Source organism: Pieris rapae, chromosome 7 (genome assembly GCF_905147795.1).
Source record: "Pieris rapae chromosome 7, ilPieRapa1.1, whole genome shotgun sequence".
NCBI lineage: Eukaryota > Metazoa > Arthropoda > Insecta > Lepidoptera > Pieridae > Pieris > Pieris rapae.
In genome coordinates this window covers 1,320,054-1,336,845 of record NC_059515.1, presented here as the reverse complement: position 1 = coordinate 1,336,845, position 16,792 = coordinate 1,320,054, and the positions used below count along the sequence as shown (strand labels likewise).

The window sequence follows — 16,792 nt, the reverse complement described above, 5'->3', positions numbered from 1 at the left end:
TTTTTATAGAACAGGGGGCAAACGGGCAGGAGGCTCACCTGATTTAAAGTGATACCGCCGCCCATGGACACTGTCAATGCCAGAGGGCTCGCGTGTGCGTTGCCGGCCTTTTAAGATTCGGTATGCTCTTTTCTTGAAGGACCCTAAGTCGAATTGGTTTGGAAATACTTCAGTTGGCAGCTGGTTCAAAGTGCTTTATAACATATAAATAAAAATTCAAATATCGTCGTATTAGAGTTGTTTAAATCGACTTAATTACATTTATAAAATATTGTACTATTAATTATAATTTGCGTGAAACATAATTAATATCAATTTGATAACGTAATAATATATTTTAATAATGTGATGATGTAGTGATAAAATAATATAAAAATTGACGATAATGATATTACTCATAATTTGTACCTCTATGTAAAATTTTACCTTTTAATACAATAAAACAAATAATAAATAAATCAGTGGCACTACAACCTTTCTTAGGTCTGGTCTGAAATCTGCATCCGAAGGAATCACTTTAAGGAATTGGTCTACTCAATTATAGGGCATCCTGCACGCTTACGGCGTTAGTTAGGTATAGTTAACCTAACTAATCACCGTGTAAGCCAACATCAGGTGAGCCTCCTGCCCGTTTGCCCCCAGTTCTATAAAAAAAGCCATATTAACTCCAATTTTTTTTACGACACATTGTTGGATGTCTTTCACAAGACTTTTGTAACTGTGATTCCACTCCCATTGGTCTTTTACTGGGAGATACAACCTCCTGCTGTTAAAAGTGCGAGTAGTGTATGTGCACGTAAGAATCTAAACTGCTTACGAAGAAAAGAGGTCTTAAACCTTATTTTTCGAAAAATGATCTACTATTTGCAACATTACAGAAACAGATTAAATAAAGTTATTTAAAATAATTTCTAAATCAGATAAAAATACTATACTATATAAATTCTGAAATATATTACATATTTTTTGTAAATGAATTAACTAATTTTTACAGAATTAGAATTAGAATTTCATTAATCGTAATAGAATTATTACTATCATTGTTATCTGGCTTCCAATCTTTTCGAATCAACCGTAGTAGTGACAAGAAAAAGATGGCGCGTAACGGAAAATGTGACGCGCAGCTGAAATATGTGTCGCGTAACCGAAACATGTGACGATATTTTTTCCCAACGCCGATAAAGAAGTTTCACTTCCAAAAGCATTCCTTTTTAGCCCTTAAAAACTATACAAACCTTAGCAAAGAACTATCTATCTATCAATACTTTCCGGTGAAGATAACCGTCGTCATTATTCTATTCAAAATAGTCAGGTGCGGCACTACGCCGCAAGGAACAATTCGTTTTGCAACAATCGCTGACCGCTGCGCTTTCCGCTTTCAAATGACTGTTATCACATGGAGACGAAAGCCTCGGGGTCTGATTATGTTATTAGGCTGGACAATCTTTGATACCGTTGAAGGCAATAGCCGAGAGTTACAAGGCGGGCGTTATGGGCTAAATGTCTTTGATGTTCTGTAATTTGTGGTTAAAATAGATTTAAATGCAACAACGAATATTGAGTACGATTTAAACGAACAATTATTTTTTTATAATTTAATTTATCTTCTTTAATACAACGTGAGTTGTTTTGCCATATTGCGTACTTGATTCTGAGGAAGTTGCATGGATCTGGTCTGGCGCGTTCTTATATTCTCTTGTTCATTTCATACATATCCTTTCAATAACATATTTTCACAAGTATCTGATTGCTCACATTTTATTGTGTGATGTTTGAGAGCAAAAATAATAAATAAAATATTTGTAACACATTATTGCGGCTGGGTCGTTTTCAGAGTAGAGATTCTTTTATCTTGAATTATTTGTACTTATCATTGGAACTCTCTAATAACCCTGTACTTCATTTAATATCGTTATTGAAGGTATAGACAAAATATGAAGAAATCCAATCAGAGGGACCCGAGATTTCAAAGGATATACATTTTTAATACAATTGATTTAGACCTTATAACATCGCATGCTTACTTCACATGAGTACCAAAATTTGCATAAATAAAAATGCAAAGTACGACTACTGTGCAGCGCGCGCGCATTGGTGCCTCCGCCTCCAATCGCCGTTGAGGGACACGCCCCCGTCTATAACTTCATATTTTTCACACGTATGCACTTTGGTTTTTCCATTTGCTTGTAAACCTATTAAATCACACTATTATTTTCTCTATGTAATTAACAAGTTACAGCCATGCTTTAGGTACTACTAAAATGGGTAGTCATAGAGAAAACAAAGGAGCATCGTGCATGATGATCAGACCCCATATATCATATACATTACGTAACCATCACACAGCACAGCTGCATTTGGTATTACGCATTTAATAATTTTTATTGATTTATTCCTTTCGTAAATGTTTGAACCTTTTTGTATGTATTATATATTCCAACTTTAGTATTATTGTTTTTGGTTGTATATAATTTATTTATTTATATATTACAGAAATTACAGATTATGCCAATACGATAATGTTGAGAAACGTTTATGTATGTAGTATGTAGCGTCATTTCAAATTATGATTTAACAAAAAAAGATTTTTTTCTATATTAAATAACTTTTTGCGTCATATTTATGTACATGTTTCATGATCAATTTATATGTCATTCTATGTCTATGTCTTTTGTTTTTCTTTCCTCATTAAAACGTTAAATTTGTTTGCCTACACAGTTTCTGTATGTACTTTTTGTTACTACTCCATATGACTTTGCTATAGAATAGAAGCCTACTTATCCATATCACAGGTTCTTACCTACTTTAGAAACCAGTCTCCCAGTACCGTCACAACTGTAGGTAGTCTTATTTATTGTTGTAAATGTTATATGGGAGAAAAATAAATAAATTATTATTATTACATTTACTATACATTTAATCCTGACATTCGATACACACATTTTAGCACACATTTCACAGTCCACTGACTAGCAAGCTGTACACGAGGCTTTATTATTACTTATAAAAAGCGCAAAACTTTACCTAAAATACGTCCGCAAAATGCCTCCACTAACGACTCAGCTTCCTAAGAACATTTAAAACTTCGATATTACCCATAATTGAAGATATCCAATCATTATCTGCGGGTTACTATTTATTACACGAAGAATTATGTACGGACTGCGCTTCCTAATAACAATGATAACACATATTATACGATTTGTTCGGAATTTTGTTGGAAATGGCGAAAACATTACAGAAAACTACAGGTATCCAAGTAGCCTGGGGCGGGAGGCGAGTTCTCCGCCTATATGCAAATTAATCGCAATCAAAATAATCATTTTCGTGTCTGAAACGAGGTGAATTTCCACCATGTTGGTTAGATTGCCTTTTTGTTCCGGAATTTACATAAATCTATGTATAAGACATCTTTTAGAAGGAATATCTACTAACAAAGACTAGTATAGGTTGTATGACTTATTTTTATCAAAGTAAGTAATCTTACACCTACACATATTATGCATATTATAAAAGAGAACAGTTAGACAATATACAAAGCCTAAACAGAAAATATTGATAATTAAAGGATCCGAAACAGAAAACATAAGTCAATGAAATACATTTAAAAACTGAAATTAAACATTTAACACCGGAAAACTTAATATTTAAAGCAAAAATGTTGTCTTTCCGCTTCTTTTTCCTGTTATATATTTAATCACACTTTAAAGGTGTAAATCATAACTTATTGGTAAGGTGTAAATCATAATTTTTTAAATGACATTTTGTATCTACATGCTTCCCATCAAAAATGTATTGGATTTTGACATAAAACCGTCATATTTCGCGCCCTTTTCTAAATCATAAAGTATTGTATAATATGTGACAGTTCCAAATGGTCATCAACCATTTGACATTAATTCATATTAAGTCGTAGTAGAAACCGCTATTTAATTAGAGTCACGCTTGGTTTGCACTGAAGCAATGATTACACTGCCAATTGGTTGCGATTAAAAATAATTTTCTCTATGTCATACATTAGTGAGCCTTGGTAACTGTTTGATGTGGCTTATTAACTATGGTTTAACGACACCATTATTCACTGCTTAGAAATAATAATCCCTTGAACATTGTTCATATCAATAGATAGTAATATTTAATTGCGATTTCCGTGTGAAACGTGTCGTAAGTGTTGGCGTAGTAGCGAAGGCGAATCCTGGGTGTTTGAATTACGGCTGGATCAATATTTTCTTTCTATGCGCGCAATTGACACTTGTAGAATGAAGGAAAACATCGTGAGGAAGCCGGCATGCGTTACATCAAAAAAGCGACAGCGTGTGTCATGCTGATAAGCTACATCAAGATAAATGCTTCAATAGGCAGATACATAAAAGGGGGTTTAGTCAAGACGGCTTAACAGTAGTGTATGTAGAAAGTCGAAAACTAAATTTGTATGAAAATGACAGCTAGTGTCGACAGTTGGTACCAACATCGCAGCTGTCATTTTCATACAGGGAATAGGATCTAGACATACTACTAGTTTATTTTTATATTAGGGTGGAGTATAAACAGTATAAAGAGTATTTAATTAATAAATATTTAAAGCCAGAATCGAGAGAGTAAATTATTTATTTCTATTTTACATTGCTGTCTTCTTGTAGATATTCTATGGCTCGTCGTTCAAATGCTTTACAGTCAAAATGTTGTGTGAAGCGCTGTTAAATATTGTGTTCATACTTGAAGTTGACATTTATTATTCCTTCTTACTAAATTATAAGTGTAAAAGTTCCGTCAATGTGATACGGATTTTGTATTCTGCTTTGACGTCCGATGCTGAAACTCAGCTGTATTTTGTATTCTGCCTTGAAGTCCCATGATTAAACTCAGCAGGCATTACTTGTCTATGTAGTGTTGAGTTCCGAATTCTTTATTTGTTTGTATTCCTACTGCTACCTTTAAATAAAACAAAAAACAATTTTACATTCAAAGATACAATATTTACGAAAGAAAAAAAATTTAATAACTAATTGCTGTGCTGGTCAGAAAGTAAGAGTATATACGTAACCACAAGAGTTTGTCTATATATGATCCAGGTGATTTAACGCTATTGATATTCTTAATACCCTTTAAGGCATATCCCTGGATAACTTCAACAAGCCAAGGCTTTCAAAGGGATCCTCGCCTATAAAACAGAAGATCGTCTTTCAGGAGAACTAGGAAGTTAAATACATACTTTTCATCCTTCCTACGTGCGTTATGTAGCACCTAATATTAGCATAGACGTAATGTCAAAATGATTCCGGCTTTTAGAGGAATTATCAGCAGTTCAGCTGTGCGTTCGATGCGCAATTTACCTCCATTTGTTGTAATGACAGACCGCGTCCGTGGATGCTGCATAATGAGCCGTTTGATCCCGACTAACATATACATATAACCTTAAATAGTATTTAGGTGGGTTAGGCGTTAATTCCTAAATTCAAGAACTCAACGTTTCTATATATCTTATACATATTTATTAACATAGCCTAGTAGAGAAAAGAAGACTATACTATGTTAGAAATTTTATATTATGTTTTTTTTTGACGTTCACAATTGTACTTGTTTACCTATGTGAATAAAGATATTTTGAGTTTGAGTTTTCGACTTTTCGCATGATTTAAGATTTTGCTGACCTCTTCAACAATAAATGTTATATTTCTATACATTTACATGAAACCATAATAATCTCATAGTATACAATTAGAAAAATAAAATGTAAAGATCATAATTATACTAAATGTTTGCTATATCGTCATGTTACAAACATAACGTACAAAAAACAATTAGAATAAATTTATAATATAGTGGTAGTGGAAGTGAATGAAGAAAGATCCATATCATGGTATGGATAGGATAAATAAGAGATATTTGGTAACGGCTGGAGAAATCCTCTACCCTTGTAGGGGTTTTGATCAATGTTGCTGACGGAAGTTAGGATATCGATTAACAAGAAAAAATTACAATATACGAATATAAACTTTATATTCAAAATTTGTAAAGATTTAAAATAAGACTTTATTATTATAGTGGTCTAATTAATTACAGATAGTAATTGAAACAATTAAAAACAGTAAAATCTTATAACAGAATTTACCATTGGTATACGTTATAATTCAATCAGAATAGTACCAAAAGGGGTGTTCTAATTCTGAAATTGAAAGATAAACGATGCTGTTAGTTTAGTAAAAGATTGAAACGGAAATGGACAGGACACATTATGAGAGAAGAAAGAAATGGACTAAGAAGTGACGGAATGGCTTCCTCGCAATGACAAAAGAAAACGAGGAAGACAAATGAAAAGATGGGAAGATGATTTGCGAAGAGGCCCTCATTGGATGCGTAGAGCCCGAAACAGAGAAGAGTGGAAGTCCTTAGAGTAGGCCTATGTCTAAGGACAAGCTGTATAATAAAATCAACTGGCTTACCGATTGATAATTAGTATTTTTTTATTTTTAGTGATAACTTCTTTAGTGTTTCACACTTTAATGTACCTAATATATAAAGGCTTTATTATTATTATTATATATGTTATAATGGCAGTAACCGAATATTTCTCAAACCGTTTGCATTAATGTCACGTGCGTATAATACAGTCTTAGGGGGCGGAGTTCCTACATCAATATGACGCCGAGGTTACTTCCGGAGCCTGCTGCTTCGCAAATTGCTGAAGAAAGGGTACCGTGCGCCGTCATTGTCAACCGATCCTATAACAGTAGCGATTGGTCCTTTGTGCACACTGTAATTACATTACTGAAAGGGTCATATTTTCTATTAAATTTATACTTCATATACAGTGTGAGTTTTTTTTACATTTAGTTATGTGCCGATATTAACGCTTGTTTTGATATACATTTTAGTAGATTATGAAGTAATATAGATAATTTGATGTTGTTAATCGGCTAAGTTGGGTAAAGCAACCGTGGATGAAGTTAGGCCTTGTTAACATACCTGGAACAAGTCCAATAAAGTGAATGTTGCGAGAGAGATATCACAACCGAAGCGAGTAGAGATTCGTGATCCGTCTCTGCCTTTCGGAAAAAAGCTTACCTTTTCACAATGAAATAATGGACTAAAGGCAATCACGTTTGTGTAAAGGGCATAAATGTCTCTGATCGGCCATCATTGGCGATGTTTGTACGTAATCGCCGTTATTTCGGTACATCAATATATTTTTATATTTTAAATATAATTTCAGTAGTCGTCTTATCACAACAGTAGACAGTTAATGAACGTCCACGAATGTGTCGCCTTTATAAAATTGTAAGTTCTTAATTGTGTTACATAAATTTATAAACTTACAAGGCAATTTCACTTCTTTCCAGTTTATCTAAAGCAACCTCTACGTAAATCAAACAGAATATAATTTAGATTGTCTTTGTCGTACACAAACTATGCCAAACCAAAACGCAACTTTAGAGGCACCCTGTAGATGGAGGCATGCGGTGGCCTGAGTGCATTGCTATTGTTCCCTCATGAGCAGATTACTATAATCATTGCTCACGTAATGCGGTAAATGATAAGGTGCGCACTAACATTCAAAACATATGCTTTTGTGACTCGTTCGTTGCGCTAGGTCCTTCTGCCTTGTTTTGTTTAAGTACCCCGTAAAATTCGTTTCCTTTGTACGGTATGTTTTTACTCTGTGACTGATGGACATTATACACTTAAAACCAACCTAAAAATAATAAGGATGTGGATCCTTAACAAAATAACAATAGTTTACCAATCATTTTATCCACCACCGGAATAATTGCAATCTTCAAAAATCTATTTATTTACAAGATAAAAAAATGTGTTCACTTAGCTAAGGCTCTTGTCAACAGACTGGTTTTATTCAATCCACAGCTAAAGTAAACTGTTACCAAACATTATAATAATTAATTGTATGTTACAACATTATTATACAATGTTAAAGTCTTATATTCTGCCATTTATGCAGGTGCAAATTTGTCTTAAAAATATAATTTACGTCGAACTTTTATATAACATAAAACATACCATATTATTTTATTCAATTCTTATAATACTGTAACACTGAAAATGAAAAACTTAATGTAGAAAGTTGCCAAGTCTTTTATTGTTTTTTCGAAGTAATCTCCACGCCTCTCTACATAATATCATCAAAATAATGATTTTTTGATATTAATAATTAATTAGAATTAATTCCGAATCAATAGTATAATTCTAATTATTAAATTTTAACAAGTGTCGACGCCTATACAATCATGATAACTATACAGTCGCAAAATTGCTTTAACAAAAGTGTGTCGCACGGACTAAAACCACGGACGTACTTGAGTTTGTTTTGTTTTGTATAAATATTAAATTATAACGATTCTTGAGGCAGTTCGTGAGATATAACTCTTTCACATTATAATTTAGACACGCCACAGAGACGCCGAAGACAGACCAAATTAAGTCTTGTGTTGACCTTGACCAACCATTCATTACCGAATTATTGCAACACTATACTTAGCTTATGATCGATTTAAATAGTATTACTATAATATTAGAGCATCTTATATGTCTGTTAATTTATTTAATCCAATTATTATAATGTTTAAAGAACTTTATTTCTCATTACAAAAATGTATTTCATATACATGAGAGAGTGAGAGAGAGTTGCCATTTGCCGTCCCAATTTTAGTCTACTATATTCACTTTAACATGCATCTTTAATGCCTTTTTGAATTTGTCAAAATAATCAATATTGCGAATTTTAGATGGTAATTGTTTAAGTAATTGCACACCCTCATACCTAATAGACTTCTTCAAATAATTTGTACGCGGCCTCAGCAAGATCCAATTATTATAAGCATATCAGTCTAATAAAACATTTATTTTTTTATTTAAATTCACCACATATATAATGGTATATCTACGGTATATTCTACGTGCTATATATGAAAATTATGGTAAATATAATAACAATTAGAGATTTTACCAGTAATCCTTTCGTAATAAAAATTTAGCAAAACAAAGCATTGAGGAGAGGTATAGATGTATATATATATATATATATACAGATAGGCACATATTAAAAAAAATACATTGTTAAGTGCTTATTTCAAATTATGTTTATTCTGTGGAGACAGATGATAGATTTATTTAAATGCAATAATTGTTTATGAAATAGTTGAACGTGCTAGCTAGTAACTAAAAGTTAGTTTCAGAAACAAGAGGGCTAAGTCGTATGCCCATACGTCAAAAATTAGTTTTTGACATTTGGGAGCCACGTTTCGAGACTTTAGGCTATATATATGTTAAATTGGAAGTAATTAGGTATTAAGTAACTACTAAGTAACGTTATCGTTAGACTTAGAAATAGTAATTGTAAGATTTTCATGAAATAAATTCTAAGAGCTGACGTATGAGTATAATAAAGCAAGCAAATGACTGACTAATTAGAGAAATTATATAGTAAAATTAAATTGTAAAAATATACTTAATATAAAAAAAGATTTTTTTATTCTCTAGTGAGAAAAGCTCTCCCTACCTTGTTCTTTTTTCTACGTATCAGCATAGGCAGTCACCGTGCTTAGTCGCCCTTTTGGGGAGGATTATGAGCGTTTTCAAACAGTTGGAGATTGTATCTCCCAGGGAAGACCAGCAGTCGATGCAGACCGTGGAAGACTTCCATCAAAAATAATTTATAAGTTACGTTATTATTTGAAAGATATTATGTAGACAAAGTCGCGAGAAGCCCGTAAGCATTGTTATAGTTTTAAAATGGCACACTAATGACCCGTATTAACTTCAATCGGTAATAAAATTGGGTTCACCACAATATTGACTTAATTCGCTACAATCATTTCTGAATCAGACACGCAAATTGTTAGAACTTTAAGCAAAGTCCTTTTGCAGGTGAAAAAGGTTAACAGCCTTTAATTTTAAAGAACAGACTCAAGATTCAGATTTCTGTATCTGTTCCGTGATTTTTTGTTTAATAGATAAGTAAGTTATTACCCATCTGTGCCTGACGTTGTCAGCCTTAAAAGTATTCAATGCTTACAGAAAAGTCTATTGGTGCCGGGGTTGGAACGACCACAGGAATGAGAGCTGCACGCTCAAAGCAGCATCAAAATAATTTATGTCAACAATTTTCTATCAGAAATCGATGGTATCTTTCAGCTATTTACGTAAGACCCAACCCAGACGTGTGAACGAACTGATTCTATAAAGACATGATGACGAAAAGCACTTATTATTCTATATATATCTTATTTGATACGAAATCCGATGTACTATTTTTCTATTCAATTTAGCAACGTCAATGTCTAAAGGAGTCTCTCACTTTGACTTATTTAGAACTACGTTGACACCTAGTTTAGTGCCGAGATAATAAATTAATACTGATAACTTCTGAATTGAACCAATTATTTTTAAATTTTAGAGAATTTCACTGTATGTATGTATTCAGTAGTGCATACACTCAGCAGCGTCAGTTAATTCATAGTGGATGTGATAAACATATAATAAAATACACATAATCATTTATGTGACTACGCCTGGTAAACTAATCAAGAGCAAAGAAAATTAAAAATTGCATATAATACACTCCACAATTAATGAACATGTGCAGACTTATAATTGAAATAAAAACTGCCATCTTCTTGAATAGAAACGTCATTATTTCTTGGAAAAGATAGTAATTAATCCGCCATATTAGTTAATTGTTCCCGCCTTTTTCGTTCGTTCCGGTAGCTACCGCGATACGCTTCACGCGCGATCGGATAACCACACTAATTATTCGCAACAATTATATGTTTTTCAATATATTTAATGAATAATTTAAAATAAAAGAAGTTAATTTAACGTGGTTGTTTTAGTATGTTTTGCTTAATTAAGATGTTTATATTACTGGTAATTATTAATATACGATTTTAAAATGATAGTACTTACGACCGTATTAATAATGGCGTGGCGCCACTATTTTAATGTTTTGCCTTGGTTTTCCGCACGAAGTTTTTTTTTCAAAACATTGGTGCGGCCATCATTGCATAGAAATATAATAAAATGGACATCATTAAATGAAAAGGAGCCTTATCGCTTTCGAGCGATCCCTTTCAGGCAACCACTGTGAGAAATAATATTAGATAAGGTTAGCAAGAAGTGCAATAATCCATAATATATATAGGTAGACATTTAGACAAGACTAAAACAAAAAACTAAAACTTTAGTTATTTTAAATGAAAACTCAACCATATTTGTCAACATTTCAAATTAATTTATATTATTCTACTTATATGTATTACAGATACTTGTTACAGATGATAGATGATACGTATCAGCTTTGAAATCTCACTTAACTCACCTAATCTGTTTTAGTTAACTTTAAAAAACTACCCGATAATATTTTTAATTATGAAAACCTGAATAATTTTAAGGTACAAAATCTTGCTTCGTTACTCCGTTGTTAAATTTTGAAAATAATCGTTGAAAAAACACAAAAGGTACATTCGTCTGGCCTACAATAATAAGTGTAATTTAAAAAGGAACTTAGATGGCGTCACATCAGCCAGTATTTTGATCGGTTACCTTCCTGGATTGTCTTTCTATTTAATAAGGTATTAGAAATCTAATAAGTTAAGACACATAATATGCCTGTTCCACTAAGATAGGTCCTAATTATAAGCAGTAAAGTGTGAAAAACAATTGGATCAGGAAGCTTCAACATTTATAACTGCCATTACATGTAATTATTTGTAAGTAGTCACTAAAATGAGGAACGTTTAGTGATATCTCGTGTTTCAAGTCGTAAGTGCACATAATTTACATATGTGAGACCAGTTATGTAATTTCAGATTTCACATACAAATCGTTGGGCGAGGCACTGTGTGCCTCGGGTGGTGGGCGTACGGCGATCAGCCAATAGTCAGGGATTTTTCGAACCATCAAATATATTATTATTAACTGAGTAATTGAGCTATTTTGCATAATTTTAACATAACATCATTGCAAATTAAATAGTTATAAAATTCTTGGTTTAAAACTCTACTATGTTTTAAACTGCTTTTATATATTTATAACCATAGTTGATAGAGGCAATGAAAATAGACGTTACGCAAACTCCGAAAACATAAGAGTTGACCCTGAGGTAGTCTCGTGTGCAAACTCTGGCTGTGCACTTAAGAAGGTTACCCCTTTACTTATGGAGAAGTAACAAGCATTTTTTTAAAGTTCAAATTCTCCTTTTACTTGATGCACAAAAAATTAAAAATTTCTTAATGTTGTTCACGTTTTGCTTTAGATACTCCATGATTGAAAAAAAGTGAGCGACCGTACAAGCTCTGTGTACCTAAAGAGATTTCATAATTTATTGTCTACAAATTCTAACGCCATCTAGTAGTGAGTAGGCCAAAGAAATATCTTAAATATTATATTTTTTTAACAATTACGCGTTTCTATTTTGAAACTACTACAACATACGTATAACATTTAATAACAAATAACGCATTATGTAATTAGTGAGAGGCTTTATAAAACAATATAACTTTATAAAACTATATTTTTTTAAACTGCCTTGCTGATACAGAGCTGAAAGTGTCTAAGGAAATTTGAGTTTTGTATTCCTATCTGTCGAGTCCTGTCATACTTGACTTTTGTCAAATGCCAATTTTAACTTGCTGATGACGAACAAGTTTGAAGTTTTAAAATTATAATATAAGTGGTTTTTTATTGCTACTCAAGGATTGATTAGTGATAATAATTAAGTTTCAGTTGCTTTTTTATTTTCCGAAAATATTGATACAGGAAAAATATCTAATACTTACATTGATCAGCAACCTACCGTCAAGACAAATATACCTATTAATAATTTAGTTTTATAAAAACTGCAATTATTTGTGGGCCATTAATTACATTACGAAAGGTACCTATCTAGTATCATTTGTTTAGGCTAGTATTTAGAGATTTTACTAACTTTCGTACATGAGGTCTACCACAAATCTATATTCATTATAAGACCTTTCTATAGTACCTAAGACCTTTCTGTAATAATAATCTAATTAATATTATGAAAATGACCCAAATTATGGTATGTTTTTTAGATGCAGTTATCTTTGGATCCAAGACGAGCAGATCGGGAGCGTCACTACAAACCACCACCACCTACCTCTGCACCAGCTGAAGATCTTACTACAGATTATATGAACATACTTGGTAAAACTTAGCATATCGCACACCCAGATCAATACTGCACTAAGTCAAAAAATCCCCGAATCGACTTATTTATATAGTTAAATAGGCATTTTTTTCCCGCACATACCACAAAGACAGCCATATCTTTATTTGCTAAAACAGCCAACAGATGTCGTGCTAAGTCTCTTTTGGTGAATGAATAACTGCCTAGTCGTACCACGAATAAGAATCTAATTCGAGTTGCAACTTGTTCCTTTATAGAAGCAGCATATAGTGACGTTACGTAACAGTGAATTATTTTGTAATGGTTAAGTATTGTTGAATGAAGTAGAAAATTACTCCGAATTATTTAGATTTAATGCAGTGTTGGTGAATTTCCTGCTTCTGCTGTTTTGATAGTATTTCTAAATAATACTGTATTGGTGACGAGGGTATGTTATATTTTTTTAATTATTCAAAAATAGTACAGTGTTGTTTGATAAAGCTGAAAATTAGTTAAATAATGCACTATTGATGGTAAACGTGAATAATGTTATAATTTCTGGAAATAGAGCAATATATTATTTTTTAATACTCAGAATTACTACTTATTATCTAAACTAAAAGAATACTTTTGAAAATTGGTTTTAGAATTTTTTTTTAAGAAGATTTAACATATTTTTTGAGATAATGCAGTATTAGTGAATGAAATTGAATATTTTATGTTATTTGGCAGATGATGAAGGGTCGGGGTCTATTGTTGCTTGAAAAGGCATTGGAAGCAACGGCAATCGAGGCTGCGTCAACCACTTCACAAAGAAAAATAGAAATTTGTGTTGAAAATGAAGCAAAAATTTAGATGCATCACCATCATCAATCGTGGTATCACCAGTTACATGATTAACTATCACGGTATCACCTGTTGCAGCATCAGCTCTCGAGGTATCATCTATTGTAGCTTCAAATAAGTCTTTGACACCCGAAAAGAGTAATGAAAGAGATTTTATAGATGATTCGGATCGGAACGGATCCTACTTTTTCTATCCGAAAAATACAAAAATTCCGGCCACCTGTAATACCTAGACGGGTATCTTCGTCTTCCTGCTCAAGTACCTCTTCAGACTCAGGCTCATCGTCATCAAGCTCTAGCAGCTCAAAGTGCTCATCTGACAATGAATCCAATAGACCAGGCCCATCGGCAGAAGATACCCGAAACCGAAGCGGAGCGCGGTGCAAGTGAGATCGGGAGTTGTGTCCTTGCATACATTGAGTTGATAATTGCAAAAAAGGATCCTAATAATGATGTGATGTCATATTCTATAGCGACAATTGCTTTCGGCAACAAAAAAACAAATACTGACTATCTTTCTATGCTTACGCAGTTAACAACATGCTTAGAGTTAATTCCATAAGACATAATTTCTTCCGCGGGCATTCTCGAAACGAAGGGGACAACGTCCACAGTGTAATAGAAAAATAGATTAAAAGATACTTAAAATCTGTTCCTATTTATTGCCCACAGCAATATGCTACTTTAATTCGTACTGCGAAGAAAACAGGAGAGCCGTATCATGTAAAAGAACTTTTACACAATAACTTTTATGACTTGAAAGCCCTTCAGGAATCTTGGGGCAATAATTTTAATGTGGATGAGGACAATAACCAAGTCAAGTGGATTGACATCAAGCAACTTCGCGTTGAAAAGCAATGTCCTTTGAGTTTCTTCTATAAAACATCGTACAGTGTGACTAATTTTAAGAAAGTTTGTGTTCGAAGGCGCTACGCTAAGATCAAAACTTTTCTCCGCAATTTCTTAAAGCATATACAGAAAAACAACCTGTGGCTGAAAAAAAAAAGAGAGATATAATGGAATTAATTAAAAAATATATTTTTCCTACTAATTATGTCAACTCAGTTACAAGACAGCATTGAATTTAGAGTAGCACAGCACTTACAGGAAACGTAATTTCCTTCATTGAATTGAAAATTTCATATCTAAGTATCCTGTGATTATTTTATTTTTTATAGAAAGTTTAAGGTAGTCAATAGATAATTATGAAAGTAAACTTGTGATGTTACATTAATTTTTGGTTAAAGATTGCTTTTTTTAGACCCCAAACATGTAAGACTGGTTTTCTTCATAACATAATATAGCTGATCACACTGTCACAGTATATAATAAGAGTGCATGCTGATTTTCATAGATTCCATTGTTTTATTTACTGTTTTATGAATACATTCTTGAAATTGAAACAGATAATTCTTTGTTGAATATTTACGACCAAATATATTATGATAGGATTACACTGCATTATTTCAGAATCAATCAGTAAGAACGGAGTAAATAGAAATAATTTTTATTTTATTGGTTCAATAGTTTTACAACAGTGAATTAACTCGAAAAGTAAGGATTAAACACTTTATGTGAGTTTTTTACAGTAATTAACTAATGTTTATTGATAAGCATTTGGTTATTTACATAATATTTAAAAAATCTTAGTAATAACTTTACATCTTATATGATAAAACAGTTTTTAGTCGATACTCAAAAAAGTTATATTTTGACTTAGTGCAGTATTGATCTGGGTGTGCGATATTTAAACTTAGAATAACAAATTATAATTATATTTCAAGGTTTTACTCTGCAATCTCCTCTTTCGTTTTATTAAGGCTGAAACTATAACCAGGAATGCATTCTTGTCTTCATTGTAAAGTAGAACATTATTCCCATATCCCCATTTTTATATAGAAACTAATTTGCGCTGTATACATAACTATTATTAATATATTAAACCACAGGTATGGTATTCTCAATGTGTGGACTCATGATGCGGTTAAAGTGGTGTGCTTGGGCTGCCGTGTTTTGTTCCAGCGTAAGTTTTGCCAATTCCCGGATCACCGATGATACTAAACAGGTATTGTGAGTTATTATGGATACTTGTCTAAGAATCATGTATATATATTTATGAGTAAAAATACTTTGTTTTTCATTTTATACTGGTTTATTTTCAAAAATTTTAACAAGTACAATAATAGTAATTTATAGAAGAAATATACTAATTATTCATGTAATTTTATCTTTTCAGATCATCAGCTCTTTCATGTTATCTGTATCAGCAGTTGTTATGTCTTATTTACAAAATCCAGCTCCCATGTCACCTCCATGGGCCTCACTTATATCATAGCCTAATTGTGGTTATGACTTTTTACTTTTATGTTATTAACTTATTTGTTTATTTGAATAAAGAGTTTATAGTCCAATTCAACTTTATTAAAATGTTTAAAATGTTAATTTTGGAGAGCATGTCATTAAAAATCTTAAACTGATTACTTTTTTTATTACTTTAAGAATCCATATATATCAATGTGTCTCTTAATACCAACAATGACTCACTATTTCCTTGAAATAATTATTCTAGTGTGGTCTGAGGCAAGGAAGCATTTTACGCAGAAGACATGAAAGGCTTTTTAGGCTCAGTACTTTTATACAGTCTTCTGCGTCACGTCTCTACGCTAATACTTATACCGTGAGATTTACAAAAATATTAGAGTCAACTGCAAATCTTAAAGCAAATGATAATATATTTAATAGAATTTGAATGTGATGAATTTCATGTCTTCGTATATAATAAGATCTATACAATTTGCGTAAGGA

The 16,792-nt window shown here is 32.2% G+C and overlaps 1 protein-coding gene and 1 long non-coding RNA gene across 2 annotated transcripts; both read left to right on the top strand.

The window, feature by feature from the left end:
• Window positions 1-12,670: 12,670 nt before the first annotated feature.
• Window positions 12,671-16,464, top strand: LOC110994601 (protein Asterix). The gene is made up of 4 exons (XM_022261354.2): window positions 12,671-12,889; window positions 13,068-13,179; window positions 15,937-16,052; window positions 16,224-16,464. The coding sequence occupies exons 2-4, from the start codon at window positions 13,068-13,070 to the stop codon at window positions 16,320-16,322; spliced, it is 327 nt and encodes a 108-aa protein (XP_022117046.1). The 5' UTR covers window positions 12,671-12,889; the 3' UTR covers window positions 16,323-16,464.
• On the top strand, window positions 13,197-13,946 carry LOC123689325. The gene is made up of 2 exons (XR_006750323.1): window positions 13,197-13,589; window positions 13,874-13,946. It is a non-coding gene; the product is annotated as an uncharacterized LOC123689325 (long non-coding RNA).
• Window positions 16,465-16,792: the final 328 nt, after the last annotated feature.

Coding starts and splice junctions, on each gene's coding strand:
- LOC110994601 (XM_022261354.2), top strand. CDS start 13,068: ATGCAGTTATCTTTGGATCCAAGACGAGCAGATCGGGAGCGTCACTAC. Junction 13,180..15,936: donor AGATTATATGAACATACTTG/GTAAAACTTAGC, acceptor ATTAAACCACAG/GTATGGTATTCTCAATGTGT. Junction 16,053..16,223: donor TCACCGATGATACTAAACAG/GTATTGTGAGTT, acceptor TTATCTTTTCAG/ATCATCAGCTCTTTCATGTT.